This window comes from Montipora foliosa, chromosome 6 (genome assembly GCF_036669935.1).
Source record: "Montipora foliosa isolate CH-2021 chromosome 6, ASM3666993v2, whole genome shotgun sequence".
NCBI classification, from domain to species: Eukaryota; Metazoa; Cnidaria; class Anthozoa; order Scleractinia; family Acroporidae; genus Montipora; species Montipora foliosa.
Window position 1 is genome coordinate 73,380,183 of NC_090874.1, and position 22,732 is coordinate 73,402,914.

Consider the following 22,732-nt stretch of genomic DNA (forward strand, 5'->3'; position numbering starts at 1 on the left):
ACTGAAAAGTTGAAGCAAGAGATGCTAGTAAGAGTAAAAGAGCATCAACCGCCAAAATGCGTCCTTCACCCGCCATTTTGCTTGTTTACGTACTAGTATCCTCGAGAAAGGTTACTTGGGACCCGAGGGAATGGAAACGAAAGAAACTTTATTTAATTGTCCAGTATTCTAGCGCTGAAGAACTAATTGGAGACACTGTAAACTGAAATCAACAATTAATACTAATCAAATGTTGGTTTTTGAGGAGAGGGCGGGAAAACCGGAGTACCCGGAGAAAAACCTCTCGGTGCAGAGAAGAGAACCAACAAACTCAACCCACATTGTGGGGAGGCGAGTGCTCTCACCACTGCGCCATAGTTTCTTGTGATTGGTCATCGGGCTCCCACGGGAGTCTCATTCGCGGGAAATTCAATCTAAAAATAGATCGGTCTGTAAAGACACCATGACGAGGATATAGGGCAGTTGTTTGCTCCTACCTACTCTTAGGCTTCTGCCAAAATTGAGGTTTTGAAGACAGCGCCGGCGTACAATTGTGAATCTTTCAGTTTCTAGTTTTACTCTGAAACCGCTCGTTCCAATTTATCTTTAGGATATTTCGCCCACACTGTACGACGCTAACGAGATGGCCTCACCGCGAGAAACTTACGATAGTGCAAAATTATATTTTGAGGTGACGTCGCCGTCGTAGATCTCAAAGTCCCTAATGATGAATCCGCGTGCAAGTTGAACCCCGCCATTTTCTCATCATTGAAATTGGGGGGAGGGGTGGTCTTCACTTTCCATTTGAAATGTCCAAGATTGAAGCTTTCTGATTGGTTCACTCGAGTGCGGATATCAGCTCGTATACCGTATAACCAGAAACCCATAAGGGTTGAAACGTGTAACGGCCCCTTGTGTGCTGCGAAACAAGCTTCTGAATATTCAATTTGTTAAGTACCATATTTGGAAGAACAAGAGCGAGGGGTTTCCAAATATGGTACTGAGCACTGAAACATTCAACCAATCAGTTCGCACTGAATATTCGGAAGCTGTGAACGCGCGTTACTCGTTTCAACCCTTATGGGTTTCTGGTTATACAAAAATTGTTTGCAGTACTAAATATATCTCTGTTTGGTAAGTAAATTCATCACCTTTTATTCGTTAGTATTCCGTGGCAATAACGGAATTATTAAGCTTCCATCAAAACTCCAATTAGCAAATGCGTTACTTACCGCGAAGTTGTACGTCAGAAATACCGGATAAGATCGCTTGAATGCATTGCTTGGTAATCGCTTTTGAATCTCTTATGTTAAACTACTGAGTTCTTTATTTATCTTCATTATACATTTGATTCTCTCTGTCGTTCTATTGCTCATCCCATTGCACATTCTCTCCCTGCGGATCCGGAGAGAAGTGTGAAAATCACTTAAACGCAATCGGTGGAGAAGACTGAGTGAAGTGAAAACAACTTGCTCCACGGAACGGTGCAACGTCAGATGTTGTTTTCTTCTTTTTGTTTCCTTTTTCCTCCTCAGCTTACCGGTTCTTTTGCACTGTTCCAGGGCGTTTTCAATAGGCCATTTTCGATATATTAAATATTCAGCTTGAAAGTGAGGCAGTGAGGACAAAGACAATAAAAACACGTGGGAATTAATGTGAAAAATATTTACATATCATCCACTTTCCTTTGTCTTTGTCCTCACTGACTCGCTATCAAGCTGAATTTTAATATATCGAAAAAGGCCTATTTTCAATGTAATGATAAATATGCAGTGCACGTGGCAGAGGTTTTGACTCAAGATGCTGAGTCCCATGTGACCGGATACGCTTCGCCTGTACTTAGATGAATACAGACATTGCCATATTACTGAAAGCACAAGCGCTATATATATCACCTTGTTATTATCACCATTTTTTCAAACGTTCTACTGTACTAATTTCTATCTCAAGCCCAAAATTGCGTTGCATATTTTTTTAATTGGTCTTGGCAGAAGTAATCTCAGCTTTTTGAGCTTTTGTATGGATTAACTGTAAGCTAATTTCAATTATTTCATGCTTTTCTTCTGAATCATAACTAGGTCAGTACTTAATTTGATTTTTGTCTTGCGATGTGAATTGGTACTGAGAACTGAGTAATGTTTTGGTAACACCTTTTTTATTTTGACGCGAAAGATTACAAAAAAAAAAACGAAACAGAATAAGATCCAACAAGTCAAATCTTTTTTCGAATCACCATGTGCCGTGGCGGCCTGTCCCTTTTCAGGTATTCACTAGACTCCTAATCAAGCCCCGAACAGGTCTGGACGAATCAGGCTTCACTTTGGAGCGCAGATATATTGGCACAGAATGAGCGATTGTAGCCACCGACTCAAAGCATTTGTGGGAAATATTTCAAACTGATCAAGTTCCCTTGAGCGTATTATTTTATAATCCTCTTGAAAAGCGCAAAAAGGTAAATTCTTATCATTTTCGAGCCCGACGTAAGTTTTTTTTTTCATCTGAAAGCTTACCGTCAATGCTAGAGACAGTTTTTATGTCTATGTTTACAGCATAGTGATAAATCATAGCACGAAAGTATTATGCACTTTCGGACTCCTATAAAAAGCGCTATCTGTGTCCCATCTCGTTCCTCAATTCTTCCTTTATGTCTTCAGGAAAGCATTAAGCAGGAAACGCGGACACACAGGCCAAAAATCCAATTTTCTTCTTTGGCTGTAGTTATCCGCTTAGCCCATTTGAGTGAGAAGTATCAGTCGTTCAGTCCGTTTGGAGCCCTCGATTATGAGGCATTAGCTGTTTACATGTTTGATATTACACGTACCGTTGACGCGCGAGCTATTATACACCCAGTTTTCGACACGATTACAGCCCAATACAGTATATCCGACTGCATTGCATGGCCAAGATTGGCCAAAGACGGGAGAAGTGGTCGACCCGCCTGGCTTCGTGTGATGCCATGTTATCACATTATGATTGCTCTGCGAAACTTCTGTCAGATAAATGTACTGTAGATTGAAGCCAAGAAAAATGGGCTCGAGAGTGGGTGCCAGACTTAAGACATTCTTTTCATGTACATCGGGGAAAAGGCCACGAAAGCACCAAAGGTATTTTTCTTTGTTTGTTTGGATTGCATTCTCTCTGTTCCCTTTTCCGCCTTTGTGGTATTGTCCGTTTGTTTACCGCCTATAAACTTGTTGGTAAGTTTATTCTCCTGGAACTAATGATGAATAAGGTTTTTTCCTTTTATCAAATTGATAAATTGTTTACGAAGTTCATATACAAGTAAAGCCCATTATCTATCTTCAAAGATCTGAAATCTTCTGCGCCTCAATTTCTGAAAACGAAGTCTTCTCTTACTACATGATTGCGTGCAAAGCTATTTACTTGGCACAAATTCTACTCTTTGAAACCGAAATGTGTCAGGCTAAAATTGGACATAGTCCTTTCATCAGGGAGTTGTCAAACAGACAATTGTTTTGAAGAAACTTTGAAATTGATATTGCCGATATTTTAAAGTTGTATTATTTCACAGAAGAGGTGGCTCATATCACTGTAAATTCCCCTCCTGGAGTCTCTCCCTAAGGAGTTGTTAGATTACAGTAAATGATGCTGAGCTTTAAACAAGTTACAAGTACAGAAAGGTTCGAGGCGGAAACTGCGAACAGTGTCAAGGATTATAAAGCTCCCGTACACGACTTTGAATGACAATGGGGGCAGGAGTGAATTGTCACGTACTGTTTTACAGTGGTTAAATGAAAAGTTTTTCAATTGAATTCACTGGGAACTCGGACGGAAAAATCCGAGCCCCAGATTCGATTCTAACCCACGACGATCCGTGATTTCACCCTTGCTCACCGTCCATAGAGTCTCCAGTAGCTCAGTGTTAGAGCATCTGTACTAGATCACGGAGGGTCGTGGGTTCGAATCCCATTTGGGGCTCGGATTTTTCCGAGTTCCCAGTGGGTTCAATTGTATAACCTTTCATTTAATATGTGTAGATCATTGTCACATTCGCTCACTGTTTTACAGTGGTCGTTATTTTGAATTTTCCAATCCGCTATGCAGATAAAAGACTTGCGTTTGGCACTCAACCCCCCCCCCCCCCCCCCTACTAACTATGGTTAGCGATTAATGAAATGAGAACTTGCACGAAACTTGCCCTGTCATTGCCTGATTTCAAGCAGAAGGGGACTAGGTACCAATATGTAAATTATGGGATTAGCTACTATTGATCCACGTAGTTAGAAAGAGCAAACCGAGAAAGTTTGGTGTTAATCAGGCTAATTTTGATGTGTGGTCATCCGGATGGCCACGCATTTCCTTGTAAATTTTGACGTTTTTAAACGGCTGTATCTCGCTTAATATTGGGTCTATTAACACCAAACTTGGGGATTTTGTAAAGCTTGGTGTGCACTTTCTGACTATGTGGATCAATAGTTGCTAATGCCATTATTTGCAGAGTCGTACCTTGTCCCCCTCGGCTTGAAATCAGGCAATGTGCAGGAACATCGTCTGTGATTCATAAGACCTTGATAAATGCAACCTTGAACAAAAAAAAGGCATATTCGATTGGAATTTTCTCGGACGGCGGAGCCTGGGGGTGGGTGGGTGGGGGCTTTAGAGCCTTCCCCCTCACCCGTGTCAGGCAAAAAATAAGAAATGAAACATATGTCATTTTACGGTTGATCCACGTTGATATCTCATTGAGAGAGCTGAGTTAGCGTCTACGGTGCTTGATTGGTAGTCCCCCAATTCAAAATACGCTCCGCCGTTCCTGAATTTATTTTCCACTGATCTTTAGATTCACAACTACCAAGCTCTTTGTGAACGTTTGATCGCCTTCTTCCCTAAAAGCGTCCACGAGTTTCTGGTGTAGTTTCTATGAATCCGAATGACTAATAGCACATGTCCGCATGTCCGAGTCGCATGTCCGAGTCACATGTCTGAGTCAGCCAGCGTCAAGAACTTCGTAAGTAAGTCAAGGTTTTAGAGTATTCCACTTCAAATACCAGACATTGCATTTATTGACCTGGTCACTTCAATAATCGTGGATAAAAAGGATTAAGTTATTGTTAGCACTTTATATTTAATCAAAGGTGCGACATCACGTAGAGTTGATTTACATAGTGGCATTTCATTTTCTTATATTGTTCACTTTCCTCATTATCTCCTGCTTTCAATCATTTAGTCACTGGTTTTTCGACATAGGGCCGGAAATCAGTTGAAAAAGTAGTGTCGACTCGTGCCTTACAGTGAGATTAAAAACTCAGTGACATTTTTTTCTTGTAAAGGGCTTTTAAGCCCAACATTTTTTTGGTTATGTTTACCGGCTTATTTATGTAAGTATCTTGACTTCCTGAAAGTCGATCAAGGCAACCATGAACCGTTTCTGCTTCACTCTGCTGGAACTGTTCCTCTTTTAAGCTTAGTTTTCGATCGCGTGCGAAATAACGAAACTATAAACCGCGGGAGAAAAAAAATCGCGAAGACTCTGCTAGCGGTTTACCTGCATAGGCCTGTCTTTTTAGAAAGTGAAGTCTCTCTTATTGATCTTGGGGTTTTAGTGGTTTTTTAAAAATCTTTTCAAGACTTCGGAACTGGAGACGGTACGTAAGTCTCGCACTACGCAACTACGCGACTACGAAACTGTCACACCTCAATGCTTGTCTTAAAGTGGCGAACTCTAACGAACGAAAAAATATAACACAGACAAGCGTGCAACCAATCGAAAAGACGAAGACAAAACAAACTCTGGGATTTATAAACACATTGACCTTTTAAGACTTGATCCTGACTTGAATATTCAACACTCTAAATAAATCAGTCACGTTTCGCAGATTAAGAAGTCCCATTTTTAAAGACAAGTTTCTGTTGTTTTCTTATTGGCAACCTGAATGATCACCTTCATGGACTGAAAAAGCGTTTTCACAAACGGGATATTAAGATTAATACTCCGATGTTTTTCTTTGTGTTAAAGAGGACAACTTATTTGAAATTATGACATAAACTCGTTCAATATGGAAAATCAGGAATAGTATCAATAGTAGAGGCCGCTTCGAAAAATAAATACACTTTTATTTGTTTTCTAGCAAAATACGGGCGTCGCGAATGGAGATTATTTTAATTTCAATGATAAAGAAAACACCCTAGAACGTTCCCCGCGCTCTTTTGGTACATTAGGCAAAACAATACAATGAAATGAAGGAAATTTTTTGCGGTTTCCTTGAGTTCCGCGATGTCATGTATATGGGAGGGTGGGGGTGATTTTTGTCTTGTATGATAGCGCATTTCTAGAATTATACGCCGACAACCGACTAATGAGTATAGAATTTGATCCCTTTAAAAGGATCACTTGTTGTTAAGGAGTGAAATACGGGCATAATTTCCCGTTTCAATCCAGAAATTTAACGGGTAATTTATGCCCACCCCAGGAAGTAAACGAGAGGAAACTGCTTGGTAACCAATCAAATTCTGGCATCCTGCTGATTGAACCATTTTCAAAATGGGCTATTTGGTTTATTTCTCGCTCCTTGAATTTTAAAACGTGTTCTAAGTGGTGAAAACCTCTTTTTTAAGCTTAGTATAGTGGTCGTGAAAAGTTTTTCAAAGGTGTCGTTAACAACTCAACCATAAATTATGAGCGACAACGAAAATGCACCTTCTCTTTCCGTCTCGTCGACAAGTTCTCGGCGAACTTCGAGTGATCAAAGTTTGGAAGAAAGCATACGCAAAATTCTAAATACAGGTGGAAAGGGGGTCATTGGTCTTCTCGAAAGGTATGCCGTTATGTCTCAAGAGTGTAAAGTATTGAAATTCCTGTCCTAAGGACATTTTTTGAAGTCATCACAACCGCCGACCTATCCAATTGCGGTCGGGTTTCGGTTCAATGCATTAACGTGACACTTTCGCTTATGCTGTGTTTTATAATAACTTACTTGTCAAAGTCGATTTTGTTAATCGCCTTGCCACTTTTTCTGGTAAACTCTTAGTAGCCCACAGGGGGATAAGATGTCTTTAAGGTTGTGTCTTTTGACTTCGCAGTCCTGATCTGAAGCAACTTGGATTTGAAGACAAAGCCGTGCGAGAGATCATCGAACAACTGGGTTCCGAAAACCGGAATGGAATGGTTTCCCTCGAAAATTTGCAAGAAAAAGACTTAATGATACAGGAGAATGAGAAATCAGTAGTGGTAGCGTATAATTCAATGGAGGAAATTAGCGGATCGAAAATGAACGAGAAGGCGAATGGTAAAGAAAGCTGGGAGATCGACAGCGGCGCGCAGGATTTGAACGTCGATCCCACTCTTCAACAAATCATGTCTGTAGCCAATTCAAAAGGACAGTCGCGCTCAAGCAATTTCTTAGAGTTAGCGAATACGGTGAGTAAACTGTTTCAGTGTTTTTAGCGCATTGGTACAATTCATTTTAATTTCGTGGCGTGAATATTTATATCGCATGGCAGCGCTATGCCGCAAAACTTCGTTTATCGTTTCCGGAATACTCGATCTTCTAAAATAAAAAAGTTCCCCTGGGATATAAAACCCAAATAAAAACTCATTTGGCCATATATCAAGTGTTTTTAAGTCTAAGGCTTTTTAAACAAATGTACAAAACAAGGAAACTCTTTCATTAGCAAAACCACCGTGGGTTTCATGTGGTGAATCAACATTTGTAGAGAGCAAGCCATGAAATCGATATCCTTGTCTTATGTAGCGCTATACGAATGTACTCGCTCGAGACCAGTCCAAGAAAATCGAGTTACGCCAATCATTTGATTCATAAACCGTATTTATGGCGATATAAACCTTTTCAGGGTAGTGGAGCCTCGTATTATAAATGCGAACAATTAGTTAATCTGCATGAGGGTGTTGCATCTTTTAAAGCGAGATAATGCCATCGTGCCACTAATTGCTGTTTTTAAAAGATTGGTTAGTTTTTTTTTTCCGGCCTCAGCGTCTCGCGATTTCCTGTGAAACAAGAAGAAAGCAGTTTTTCGTTAGACTTTTTGAAACTTCCCGAGAAGCATTAATCTTTTCCTCCTGGAAGCCATTCTACTTTTAGAGTTCGCTAACGTGAAAAAGCACTTTTCATTTTATCTGGCATTTTATGCAGCGTCAGCCACAAGTTATTTATAAACTTAATTATGTTAGTTGCCGAGCATAGACTTCTTGTCTTTTTAGTGCGGTTGTGTGAAAGGTATCATTTGTAAATAGGAATCTGTACATTGTTTACATATATGTTGGGGTGTATTTATTTATGTTCACGATAACCTACTCAACGCGAGTTTCCAAAATGCCAGCCCTGATCGTTTTCAGACTTATTCAGGAAGGTCGTAGGGTCTCTACCTGCGAGGTAGATCTAGTCGTTGACACTTAAAGAATGATTGATGTCCACAAGGGAAGACCTCAGCGGACATGACGGAAAAATGCCGCTATCTTTGAGATAAATGACGAATGTTTAGCCTGCTGGGATATACCACCCAAAACAATTATGTCTGATCAATGTTTATGGTAATGTTTTTGTTTAGAATTAACTATTTAAGCCATTTTGGTTTCTTGGTTCTAAGAAATAGCAAATTTAGTTTCTTTTTCCAAGTTGCAAGAGCATCAAAAGTGTGGCTTCAGTATCTCTGAGCCCCATGGTAACCTTTTATAAAAGGCTTTTTGAAGATGTCTTGGTATTTTTGACAAGGACAGGAGAACATGATAATTATTTGATTACATTCTAGCCGTTTTTTACTCTTCAAGAATACTGAGATGTTTAGTCCTTTGATATGTCATATTAAGGCAAAGAGGGCAAAAGTTCTATTATCCTCATTTGCATTGATCAATTAGGAAAAAAAACCCTGCTCCAATATAGGAAATACTGTAAATGCATGATATACCGGTAGTATTTTAAATGGATCATGTGGTTTCTTTTTTCTCAAAAGCACCTGTATACTTGTACAACTTGATCAAATTTTAACCTCAAAATCGTGGACATAACAGACCAAAAATTGCACATAATGATCTGAAAATTAGATTATAACAGTATGATATAGTATTTTAATTGACAAAGCTGACAATCTGGATCTAAATATTGTGAGAATTGCAAGTACTTTATAAGGTTATTAAAACCCAGTTGCTTGCATACATGTAATTGGCAAGCCGTCAATAGGTTTGTGTTCACAGAATGTTATAATCGCTTACTAGATTGTATTTTGTTCCGTAATTAAAGTTGCTCTATGCATATACCGTATTAATAATTATTGTATTTTGTTACTCTGGTATGTACTCATCAGTCAGTTTTTTTATTGAAAATTAAATTAGTGGGGTGCAGAGATGGCGCAGTGGTGAGAGCATTCGCCTCCCACCAATGTGGCCCGAGTTCGATTCCCAAACTTGGCGTCATATGTGGGTTGAGTTTGTTGGTTCTCTACTCTGCACCGAGAGGTTTTCTCCGGGTACTCCGGTTTCCCCTCTCCTCAAAAAACCAACATTTGACTTGAGTTGTGTTAATTATTAATTTCAATTTACAGTGTCCCAAATTAGTGCTTCAGGGCTAGAATGACTAGACACTCAAATAAAGTTCCTTTTCCTTTCCTAAAGGCTCCCTGTGTATCCACGTCCACAGCAGTTTTTTCAATTTATTTATTTAATTTCTGGGAACAAAATAATAATGAATTTCAAGTAGATTCTGCAATGCTGAAAGGTGTACCTACATGTTATTCCAAAAGAGACAGTAAGCACAACTCGGATTATGAAATTTGAGTCTGTTTGGATTAAATTGAAGGGAAGTCCCTGGGACAAGAGATACAGTTGTATGTCCCAACTTTAGAAATCTGTCTCACATTTCAGACTTTCAAGTGTGTACTTCCTTGCATTTGAAGTGGCTTAGATGCAGCCACTTTCTTGTTTTATTCTCAGTTAATTCAATTACTCTTACTTTGAGGTCCAAAGCCAATGACCTTTGCTTACTCTACCTTAAATCTTGGACCTTTCAAATGGAAAATGAAGACCACCCCTTCCCCCAATTTTATTTCAAGGATGAAAAAATGACTGGCTTCAACTTGCGTGTGGATTCATTATTGCTTTTGCAGGGAGGAGGGTGCTAATTTTTCATTTTGGTTTGTCCAAGATTGTACTGTAGCTCTTATTTGAGATCACAGTTTTCTTTTGCCTTCAACTATAAGACTGTCAGCTTTTCATCATTTCCCACCCTTCTTCCAATAAGTATTTTCTTCCTTGTTTTATGTCTAACAGAATGATGTCTTTCATTCGAAGACCATAAGGTTTCTTTTAGGTAAGGTGTGACTAGTGGGAGTCCAGCACAAGCCTTCTGATTCAGATATAATTCCTATGCCCAAGTTAGCTACCACCAAAACTTATGTGACATTCACTGGGAAATACCTAAAAACTTTGTGTACTGTAGATTGTATTCACCTTAATGTGCCACGGTTATCAACCCAACCATGCCTTCCACCTCTTCTATCCGGGTTCAACTCTTGGCCCTAAGATCATATGTGGGCTGAGTTTCAGTCCATCTCAACCGACTCAGAGGGTTTTTCTCGGGGTACTCCCGTTTTCCTCCCTCAGCAAAATCGACTCCCAGGCTATTGCAACTGGCTGTGGTACTGTGCTCCAAAGTCATACATGGTCCGATCTCGTCAGCCACACTGTTAGCAATTCAGTCTCCGACTGGGAGTAATGAGGGTTAAGCAGATCACCTATCTTGTGAGTGCTCTGTTCTCAGTGAAGGAAAATTATACCCTTATCCGGGTATATCACACGACTTGGAGCATGAGTTAATAACTTTTGAACCAAAATGGAGCAAAAATTTTTATGAGTAGAAGCTATTTCCAGTGGTTGGTTTCTTTATTTGGTTTTCTTTATTTGAGATCTTCTTTAATACATGTAGCTAGTTAAATTGTTTTGCTTCAGGCATTTATAATAACCAGTTGTCGTAAACTAAAGGCAGGGACAGAATAACTGAGCATAATCAGCATTTTTCACAATTGAATTTGCCCTCCAAGCTTTTACATGTACTGGTACATGTTTTTTGGCTCTTAAAAGAGCTGTACAGAAAGGTAGAGACTGACAGATGGAGATGACACAGTTTAAGTACCTTGTAGAATTTAACTTCATTATTTAACACCCTAAAATTATGTTGATGTCATTATCAAAATTGTTAATGGGTGTCTGGGGTGCCCAGTGAGTTTGCAGGAACAGAGGACTGGCTGCAGGCACCTAAAGGAATGAGTATAGTCATTTACACTAACTTGAAGTCAATCATCAATCGGTTTTCTGGTATTTTCCTCTTTGTAGAGATCCTTGTGTTCTGGCAATGAGTTACTCTAGGCTGTAGGCTAAGGATGACAAAAGATAGATACGTCTGACAGCGTAGATTTTAAAGTTGCTAAAGTTCCTTTGAGTTAGAATTCCTCCACAAGTATGAAAGGAATATAGGGCAGGTACATAACACAGGTCACACAAGCAACCTTAACCATTTACCAATGAAAACATTAGGCCTAAACGCTCTTGTTTAGGTCTAAGTTGGCCTAAGGTTAGCTTAAATGAATGTTTAGGATTCTTTCTCTGTTGGTAAAACAATGACTTGTGACCTGTGACCTTTGTTTTTTACATGCTGAGGAGTACTGTGTACTGTGTGCATAGCGTTTTTAAGTGACCATTGTACAGAATTATTATTATTTTTGAATTGTTATGAAATTTATGGCAGTAAAAGCTTTGTACCTTTTGCACTGAACTGTGGCAAGTTATAACATTCAATATTAATGCTGTTACTAATTTTTTTGTTTGATTTTAAAAACATTCCTTGCCTTGCCCCAGGAGCTGTAGAACGTCATGAATCCAGAAATGGAGAACCAGACTTTTTTTTGTGAAGATTGCATGTGTTTAGACTTAAATGGCTACATGCATTAATTTCGTGTGTGTAGTCAACCTTTGGTGGATATAAAACAAGTGTTTGTAGGATTATATGGCTGGCTTTCAAACTTGAAGTGATTTTTGGCAAAGCACATCTTGATTAGAAATGTTTTTTGCTATTTGGTGATTCTTACATGCCAAAATCATGAGGATTTAGAAAATGCATAAAACATATTTTTATTGTTAAAGTGCTATGATTTTTATTACTGTACAGTGTATGTTCGATTTTAATAAAGATGGAATTTTATCTATGTAGGAACAAACCCCCAAATTATTCTTACCACAGCCTTACAGGTATTTATTATTATTTTAGCTCTGTTGGTAAGGTTAAGGCATTGTTTTCACATGGTGCTAAAGTTTGTTGTCTGAAAAATTTAGTAATCAAAAGAGATACATGAAGTTGAAGAGCAGAGCCCTCAGTGGGAGCTATATTAGTCAGAACTGAAAAAAGAATTTTGATTAAAAGGAATACTCCTTTGTTTATGAAGGAATAGCCAATTGAAAATGAATATTATTTATTGATTCTTTTTTAGTCTTAGCATGATTTCCCAGTGGTTGAATGTGAATTGAATTTTTTAAATTTATTGAACTCGCCAGCTGAATGTTGTTTCATACGTGTAGTTTTTATTTTCATTCTATTGTTTGGCTTTTAATAACCAGAAAACTTCCTTTGTTCTGACGATGGATGATGCAAATTTTCTTCATCTAAATTGGTTTTGGTTTCACTCAATGTGTTCCGATGTCTGGTCTGGACTCATATCCTGATCTCACAATAGGTGGATGTTGAGGGAATCTATTAGCTGTCACAGCTTTTTTATTTGCAAGAAAGTCTGTCAGTTTTGTTTTTTGTTCCCTGGTGATAATTGTCAAGTGGATGAGAGACTTACGAAGAAAATAATAGGTCATGCTTTGATAACTGGGATATTCATATTGAATTTATGTACGTCAGGAAAAGGAGTTACCAGGATCGAAGTAAAACATGAACAAACTCAAGGTAGTCTACGCAAAGTTGTATTATTTTTATTTAGGTTTGATAAGAAAAGCCCAAAATAATTTTATTATAATACTGAACTGTGAACTTAACATGTCCATGTATCTATTTTAATTTTTCTCTGTGTACTACATGTAGTAAATAATGTGGTTTTGTGAATTTTTTTTGGAAAATTTATCAATTCCATGAAATTACAAAATGTGACAAATTTGCAACAGAAAGGTGATTATTGCATTATCTCATTATTCTTTAAAATGTTCATACTCCTTTGGGTTTGGTTCATTTGTTGTTCAAGATTGCTGACTAGAATAGCATGAAGTCAACCAGATGATAATTAAAGTAATGAGTACCATACTATTTCCGAGTTTGAAAATAAAACAAGACTTTCTTCTCAAAATGACTTTCTCTTCTGTCACTACATGTGCTTTCATTTACTTGTAATTCATTGTCAAATTGTTTTGTGTTGGCTGGATGTTCATGTATTTTACAGTAAGGTTTCTGTCAGCATTATTACAGTGCACTGTCACCCTGGGTAGGAGGGGTGAAGCTGGGGTCATGAAAGGTAACTCCTGATGTATTGAAACTTGATATGACAATCCTGTTACCAGTTAGTTGTGTGAGAGAGGATCATTTCCTTTCCTTGAAATAATCGTATGGCTGAAACATGCACTCTCCACATTCTGGTACATGTTTTATGCCGTGGGTTCGTGTTAGAAGAAGTACAGCCAATGTGAGTCTTTAGTTAATGTTCATGTCTTTAATGTTATATGTAAACAGCATTATTAATTTAAAGGAGTATCAGTTCAAAGCTAAAGTTTTAAAGGTTAGGGGATTTGAACACCACATGATACTCTCAAGAAATATTGATGCTTTAAATTAATAGCACTTTTTATGCTTCCTACAGTTTTTCCTTGTTACTGATATTTACTTGTTTAAAGGAACACCGTGGGTGTTAAATTCCAAGTACATTTAAAGTTGTTAAGATTTATTTTTTCCCTTATCTTTTGCTGTATCTCTGAGATTATGTAATGAGTGTACATACAGTAATATTATTCTTAGTACTTTATGCTGAACATTCATCAAAAGAGAAACAATTATTCTAACAAGAATGGCCACAACTTTGTGTTCCTTTTTACAAGTAGATTAATATTTACCGTCCATCTTTTTCATATTTGTGTATCCTGAGATTACTGGCAAGCATTACTAAAATAGCTTTTAGAGGAAATCTTATTACATTTTTTAAAATTCTGTTTTGGCATTTTACCCAAACAAATATGTTCTTAAAATTAATAATGATAATTGAATGACATATATTGAATGCCAGCATGTACATTGTAATTAACTGTTTGTTTCTGTGTTTGCATGAAACGTGTACATGTGTCGCAGTCTTTGCTTATTTCTTCCTTGTCAGTTGATATAGTGCAACTCTCTGATTTTACAGTTACCCTGTTAAGAGTTAACTAGCTTTCACTTGTGTGACACACAGTGTCAGAATAGACATGGACAGATCTGGGCGACAGATCTGGGCACGTGTGTTGTAGCTATTACTCTTTCATTCGATTGCAAACTTAAATTCTTCTTGTGAATGCTTGTACCGAAATATTGATTGTACTGAGGATCGTATGTTTATGTGGCATGGACTTTAGAAATATTATGAGGACCTTTTCATCACCTAACCCTTTGGATAGAGTTTGTTTGGATTCATTATCTAAGTCATGCAGATCACAGGTTACAAGCGGCGACAACATCACATGTTTTTCACCCAATGTCAAAGTATATATTCTCAGGCTACAAAGGGTAAACTTGTGTTTGTTTTAAATTTTTAGCTGATTTTCTACAGTGTTACATAATTCTGATCTTTCATGTAAGATGATGGATCAAATCTTTTGCTTATAATCAAATAAAAGCGTAAATGGTTTAAACCTAGGAGTCATATCGTAATTAAGTAAAGTATGATCGTCTGGGTGAGTGTAGTCCTGAGAAGGACTGTTTGAGATGTCATCTCATATTAATTTTGTAAAAAATCACTATTTAGACTGAATGGACTGTTTGAGGTGACATCTCAAACAGTCCTTCTCAGGACTACATGTACATTCATCCTGACGATCGTACTTTACTTAATTATGTTATAATCAAATAATTATTTTCCTGTGAACATTTCCTTTAAAAATGAGCTTATCAGTTAGGTATTTGCATGATAACAGTTTTACTTGAATTGCTTTCAGAGCAAAACAGTAATTTTGTTTCATAAAATGCACATTGGAGATATTTTTTTTGCCAATTTTTTATTTTCAAACATTTAGTCTAAATAGTGATTCTTTACAAAATTAATATAACAACGAGTCAAAAAATCTAAACCTGTTTTAATATTTTGTTAGAAACATCATACATTCACTGTGCTACTTATTTTGAGGGATGAAAATGAGTTTGGTTAAACTATGTGTACCCATATTTCTATTTGAATTGAGTGTTGATAAACTGCTTAGCTCTTGTATACATTGTAGTAATGTGCCATCGTTATGAAGTGGAAACAATTATTTGTTGTTCAGTTCTTAATTAACCATGACCTCATAGTATGGAAAGTCTTGTTGGTCAACAAAAGTTGATAATGTAGATTGGTAATTTTGTGATATCATGCTGATGAGTTGCTTAATAATTGTCATAAACAACTTTAGTTTACTTTTAAGATGTAGTGTGAAAAACTGCAGTGCAACATGAAGATGTAATCATTGAGTAAACTTATCAATGCTGATAAATCACATTGTTATCTGAAGGGGCACATCTTTGACACTGATCTGTTTTTAGTGATAACATGCTCATTAATTTTTATTAAATTCTATATCAGTTGCTTTTAATTAATATATACCATGATTTTATTGTTCTTTATCCTTTTATATGTGTCCTAAGAATGTTGTGGTTTCCTGTCCTTTAAAATGTTCTGCACCCTAAATCAAAAGAATCTCTGACTCGTTTGGATCTAATCAATTGCAGCCTGTTTATGACACTGCTGCTTCAACAATTTTTTCTACATGTATTTGAGCTACAGTTAAATGTTAAGTCCTTCTTTTCGACTTTGGTGTATATTGAATTAAAATGTCAATGATTTTGTCTCAGAATATATTGCTAGATTTTGCAAATTTTGTTATTTCACTGCTGGTTTATCAAAAGTTGCATTCCTAAAAGCATTGTGGTTAGAATTAACTTTAAGTACCTGCACAGCATTTCAGTTTGTTTTATTCTTTAGTAGTGTGAAGTATTTGGCATACAGATTTATAAACAAAGCACATTTTACTATATTCAAGGCTTGTTTGTTTAATGTTGGAATTTTTGTTATTTGTGAATTTGGCTGCAGTTTAGTTGTAGACAGAGATCATCTAAGCTGAGGTACTATGTATTGTGTTTGTTCTCACTGTCATATTGTACCATTTGTAATTTCCAAATGCTCATCAGGGAGTGATTTTCTGGTTCACAAGACAGTTTTTCTAAGTTTCTGGGTATAATGGAAATGGTTTGCGTTGAATTAAAGCTGTGTGTGTTCTACTGATAAGCTGATAAATCACATAACCGCTATACATGTATGTGATACTTAGTAAATGATTCCATAATTAGAACTATGTTTGTGATACATAGTAAATGATTCCATAATTAGAACTATGTTTGTTTTCTTTAGCTTCACTTGGCAGCACTGGCCTCTCTCAAGACAGAAATTGTGGAACTAACGGGCAAAGTTCAGCAATTGACTGAAGAAAGAGATCAGCTGCAGTTATCTCTTGACCACACTACTCAAGAGAGGAAGGATTTGATTCATGATTATGAAGGTAGACTTAGTTCACAAGCTCAGCAGAGTGAACAACACATCACAGAGCTACAAAGTGTTATAGCTGAACTAAACAAGAAGCTGTCCCAGGCATCTGTGGACAAGTTTGACGAGTCTGAGGAAATTGAAATAGAATCTCAGACATCTGAACACGGTTAGTTGGAACAATTAACAATAATAATTTTTATTGGATGAGGTTAAGCTTGATACATGTATGGTGGATTAATGCTAAGCCTTGTGCTATTTGCTGAAGCCAAAGACTGATTATTTTGTGATGATGTACCCAAGCTGGATTTTGTCTCCACCATTGCAAATTTGCTTGAAGTGTTGGTGAGAATGTTAGGCGACAACACTGTTTTCTGAATGTGTAAAAACTGTCTGACATGTTAATGTCACTTCTACATTACCTACATGTGCCATAATTATCAAATAGTTGGAAGGATGGGCCATGGCTGTAGCCAATTAGTATTTGTAATAGGACTACATGCTGTCCAATTTGGAAATAATTGGATGAGAAAAATTCTGAGCACTGCCAAGTTAGTCCAATATGGCAGTCTCAGGAAATTTTATAATCCAATTATTTCCAAATTGGACTAGCATGTAGGCCTGTTACCTATTAATTATAAGCATCCAAAAACAGATGAACATGGCAAATGCAGCAGCATTACAATGTATATGGGAACCTTGAAATTGGAGAAAACAGCAGTTTGATAGCAGTGATAATTTAATAGCTGCAACTTGAATTGGCCAATACACTGTTCTTTTATTTATCTTGACTTTTGATTGGTTGATGGAAAGTACCAGATCTTTCTCAAATTGGACAAACCTGAAGTAAACGCTTCAGCAAAAACTATCTGATACATGTATAACATTATTATAAATTTGGACAGTTGGCAAAAATTAACTTATAAAATAGATTTGTTGGTCAATGTACAGTACTGCTCAGATATACGTTAACTGTGCATACGTATTTTATACAATGTATGCACATATGCGTATATTTACAGTATTTGCTCATACGCATATATTCGTGCGCATAACATGTATGAATGCATTTACATGCTAGTCTGATTTTTCCTTTGTCATTCAGTACCATAAATTTCCTTTGTGTTGCATTGTTGTGTGAAACAAAGAACTTTTGGATCTGAAAAAAGCCACGAATTGATAACAGAAACTTTACATACTTCATACTCGCGCCTTTTGGTCTTTCATTCAAATTCATTTTTTCGAGCAATATCACCAGCGTTTGTACTGCTGGTTTTAAAAGCGGGCATCGAATGCACGGTATCTAACTCTTAGCAGAAGTAGAAGGGAATGCCCGAACAATGATCTAGATCCAACCTCATTTCCAGGGTCTCTCTTCTCTCCCTTCATTGTTGTTGAGAAGAAAAAATGGCAATGGAGGAAGAGAAGAGAGACCCCAGGAACGAGGTTGTGATCTATGAAAATTTGCATGCGACTCACATCAAGAGGAAGTGGTGACAGGTAATGCAACGCCCTTCAAATAGGAGTAGAAAGTTCTTCCTTTGTATTCGGTGAGGTAAACTCTAAGAATTTTTGAGAATTGCATGTTTGATGGTGTGCCTTTTTGTGGAATTGAAGACTTTTTATGAAAAGAAGCGACCGTCACAAAGAGAAAACGTCGTTGACACTCTGCCTTAAAATCTAATGTGGAGCCCTGATGTAAATACATAAGTATCTTTCTAACCTTATTTTAAAGGCTGTGCTGCTTGGTTATGGGTTCTTGTTTTTTCCCCAGCTTAGTTTGAGGCCCAAGTGTGTATTTGATTGGAAAAAACTGACTACAATGTAAATAATAATTATTAACGATTATTCTACGAGGGCACGCTGGATATGAAGTGATAGATAAAATGTAACCAATGAGGTGCATAGAGGGGAGTTGGTTATAATCATTTTATATCCAGAAAGCCCAAGTAGAATAATAAATATTATTGTTTTATTAAAAACTCCAGGATCAACAACGTTGTTGACTAAAGCATCGATTTCTGCCTCAGTCAATTCCAGTCCAAAATGGCTTTTGTCGGTTTTTTTATCAGAGCTGCAAATATGTTTTCAGCTTGCTTTATTGCTCAAGCATTCCTTGACCATATTAGTTACAGCAGGTGTATGAACTGATAGCCTGTGTCCAGCAAGCCAATGATATCTGATATCGGTAGTTCAGTTTTTAATAACTACAGTTATTGTAACTATACTGTAACATTGTCAGTAAGAAATTATTACAAATAATAATTACTGTGGCTAATTAAGTACAGGATGATTTAACAAGTCAACAATGCTTGCTTTGCTGTTACAACGTTGTTGGCTGTTTTCCTCTTGAATATTGAATAATACTGACCTGTTGCTTGTTTGTCCAGGTTCCCAGAGTGAATCTGACAGTCTGGCTTCTGAGGAAGGTGCAAATGATGATAACACTGACGATGAGTTGTCCAAGGTGGTGGGTGGGTTGGAATTTGCAATAGACAGACAGGAGAGTGACTCCAAGAAAGAACAAAAGAAGGAAATAACTGCTGAAAGCAAACCTCAGAGTGAGAAAAAAGCAGATACCCAAGAAGATGAGACCAAGCCATTGCATAGTTTACAATCTGTAAGGATTTTATTTTTGCTTTTCATTGCGGTTCTTTGATGGGAATGGAATTGTTGGATTTGGAAGCTGGTGTTTTTTTCTTTTACTTAAAAAAAAGGACTGACTGACTATCAGTACAATGATTCTTTGTAGATTAAATGTTCATTACAAGTAGGTAAAATTCAAACGAACCAACAACATTATTGAAAACACAACTGACAACAGTAAAAGTTTTAAAGTGTAATGCTAGACTGACGTGATCAACTTGTTTGTTGAGTTCGGGATAATTGTGATGTTTCTTGCTTCAAATTCATTGATAATGCTACTTCTTTCTGTCAACTCAAAATCAAGGAGAGCTTCCATATTGAGTGGTTGAAACCCGAACATGATGGGGATGATTCAAGTAATAATTATTAGGTTTTCTGTCGTTATATGACTGTTGTGACTGTCAAACAGTATGACTCTGATAAACTTTTAAAGCAAATGGTGGTTTTGAGGAGGCGAAAACCAGTGTTCTAAGGGAAAGACTTTTCTGGGCAACATGCATACCCTGTTGCAGTAGTCAGAGGGGGAGGGGGAGGGGGGGGGTTGAGGGTACTCTCACCAGTGCCCCTTCCTCATACCTGATACCTGATTTCCTTATTTACATATTTGTTCTACTTTGGAGTTTGGCTCAGTGGTAGCATGCCGTGTCCTAAACTACTGGTTTGGGTTTAAAATTCTCTAGGAACCACAAACTAGTTAATAAGTAATGGCATTTACCTCCCACAAGTCCCCTGCACCTCAGCCGATGGCAAAACATCCAAACGAGTCATCAGAATAGTCTAGTTTTTATTATTATTATTTTAGTGTCTGCTATTCTAAAGAGTCATCTTGGTTACATTGATTTACGAGGCTTTCTGTTTCTTTTCGAAAAATTCCTAAAATATAATTGACTTAAAAAAATTAAAAAACGTTCAGCTAAAAGTAAGGCATGTGTATTTAAAAAGATGAGCAAGAACTTCACGACTGAAAGAGAAAATGGAAAATCAGTGAGATCCTTCACTCAGGGCCTCAAGCTAGAATAACACTTCCCATATAATTACTGGTATTCTCTATGCTTTTGGAATACAATGTACTTTTTGCCTAGTTTAAAATGGATGAAGATTGTTGCTGCTACATGTGAAGTTTAATTTCTCTTGGCAGCTTGCAAAACCAATTGAACCAGAAAAAGCAGAAAAGGAGCATGAAGAGCTTCAAGCGAAAGTCAGAGAGCTGAGAGTTCATTGCCTTGACTTGGAAAAGAAAAGACAATTGTGTAAGTAGGCAATTTTGTTGCAGTGTAGCTTTAAACAAAGTGGTGGAAAATTTTGTGACTTTCCGCTGAAAAGTCTTTGTATTTGCCACTGGCAAGATAGATTTTTCCATCCTAGAAACGCAAACAAGTTACCAGCATCGGCGTCATAGTTAGAATAAGTCATAACACGGGCTGCTCAATGTGGTAATTTATGAACCTTATTCTGCAAAGTTATCCCACAGTTTCTCCAAACAACATTGCCATAGTCAAAATGTGACCGAATTAGAGCTTGATATATTAAATGAGGGGTTGCTTGAGGAACAAAGTGCCATCCATACATGTTTAGAAGAAATAAGCGTCAATGTTGCGACATTCACAGTGGGCATTATATTCATGAATTACATCCTTGGTTTTTCTTGTCATCTCGTTAGGGACGTGCCATTAATTTTTCAGGGGGTGGGGAGAGTGCAAGTTGGCAATTTCTTTTGCCCAACCGCCCTCCCCTTTCAAACATTAAATGATTCCTTGTTTATAGAGTGGTTTTCAATTGAGTGTCGAAAGTAATTAGCGAATTGCTTTGGTTTGTGATTACTTCACTCAGTGATTGGCTCAAAGTTCTCACGCCACTTTTCAACCAATCAGAATTGAAAACCAAAAACCAATCGTGGCTCGCGCGTGCACATTTTCCCGCGCTTTGTGTCGGCGACGTGTAGTTACTTCGAGTTATGATTGGTTTACTGGATTGTTTCCGTCCTTTTTGTTTGACCAAAGTAATTGCTTTGGTTTTGGTTTTACGACACTCAGTTGAAAATCGCTCTACCACCAACATGCTCAGATTACATTACAAGGCTAATGTTCTCCATGGCTTCAGAGATTTTTTGGTCTGTTGGTTAGGAGCCAGAGCCCACAACCAGGAGCACTTGTCATCGTAACGGCATTTTCACAGAATAACCTACTTTTAAACGAATTGGCTAGCACGAGTGACCATTCTGAATCCCATGGGTAATAATGTCTCGTGCAAAACTTGTGATTGGCTAGAAAGGTCTGGTTTCGCGGGAAAATCAATCTAAAAATAACTCGGTCAAATACTGTGAAGTTTTACGCTCCTAGTCATTCCGGGATTGTTAGTAATACTCCTTGCCTGCTTGGCTGGCTATTTGAAAATATATGAATATAGTTTTAAGTGCTACTTTTTTGTGGTCTCTTCTGCAGTGGAACGGCAACTGCAGCAAACCAGCTTAAAGGAGTGGGTGTCAAGAAAGAAGTCTTCAGAAAATTTAGGGACATCAGACGTAAGCCTTGCGTTTAAGACGACGACGGTTTTCGTCGACGAAAACGTCACGTCAAAATATAACTATGCTTTCTCGAGTATTTTGCTATTATTTCATGTTGTTCCTGTGGTACAATATCAGCAAAGTATTCTGTTACTGGGTTAGTACAAACTGTTTTAAAGTAAAGATGAACAAGTCACCTCAAGTTGTAATAATGGCTGTATACTCGCGTTGTCGTCGCACCCCTTAATTTTTGCCATTTCACGTTGTTGTTTTGGTCCGGCGCTGGAGGGAACTTTACTAAAATTCGTGTCGTACGATATTTTTTCCTCTTTTAACCAATTAAATAAGAATTGTTTTGTGGCTTTGTCGGGGCTGTAAACGTCGTCGTTTCGTGAGCTAATCATGACAACTAGGACGGCCACCGCGCCGCCACCAAAAAACTTCAAGTTTAGCATGAGTATTAAAATGGTGATGAGTAAATTTGGGAATAATTTCACGCGCGTTTTTTCCAAAGTGAAGCGAACGAACGGTCGAGGCAGCTACATGTATCTAATCGGGGGAAAACACATTTTTCTTCGAAACGCAAGTATTGTGGTGCGCACCGAGGGCCACAGGTTTATCAGTAATTCAAGTTCACTGTCACGTGTTACCCTCGTAAAATAAGGACCCTTACCTTTACCTCTACTTTAAAACCGTTCGTACCCATCCAGTTGCGGGATATCTCGCCCGTATTGTACAATGTGAACTAGACGAAATAACAGACCCTTCTCCAAAATGTTGGTCAAAAATTCAAATAAGTTACAGTCAAACCAAGTGAAGCGTACCCCTCAAGATTGCATTAATGAACTGATTATTTGAAACTTGAACCCGCTAGTCGTTTCAAGAATGCAA

General features: G+C 37.6%; 1 protein-coding gene across 4 annotated transcripts in view; it reads left to right on the forward strand.

The window, feature by feature from the left end:
* The first annotated feature begins 2,569 nt into the window (after positions 1-2,569).
* LOC138008391 (colorectal mutant cancer protein-like) overlaps positions 2,570-22,732 on the forward strand; it is a 34,598-nt gene continuing 14,435 nt past the window's right edge. Inside the window, exons 1-6 of one of the 4 annotated variants that reach the window (XM_068855715.1) lie at positions 2,570-3,083; positions 7,021-7,357; positions 16,561-16,861; positions 19,083-19,312; positions 20,477-20,588; positions 21,780-21,859. In XM_068855715.1, the coding sequence (XP_068711816.1) occupies positions 2,980-3,083; positions 7,021-7,357; positions 16,561-16,861; positions 19,083-19,312; positions 20,477-20,588; positions 21,780-21,859 (1,164 nt within the window). In that variant the 5' untranslated portion in view covers positions 2,570-2,979. Of the gene's footprint in view, positions 3,084-4,653; positions 4,953-6,473; positions 6,756-7,020; positions 7,358-13,510; positions 13,621-16,560; positions 16,862-19,082; positions 19,313-20,476; positions 20,589-21,779; positions 21,860-22,732 lie in introns of those variants that run through there. The other 3 variants (XM_068855716.1, XM_068855714.1, XM_068855717.1) reach the window with 3 other exon arrangements.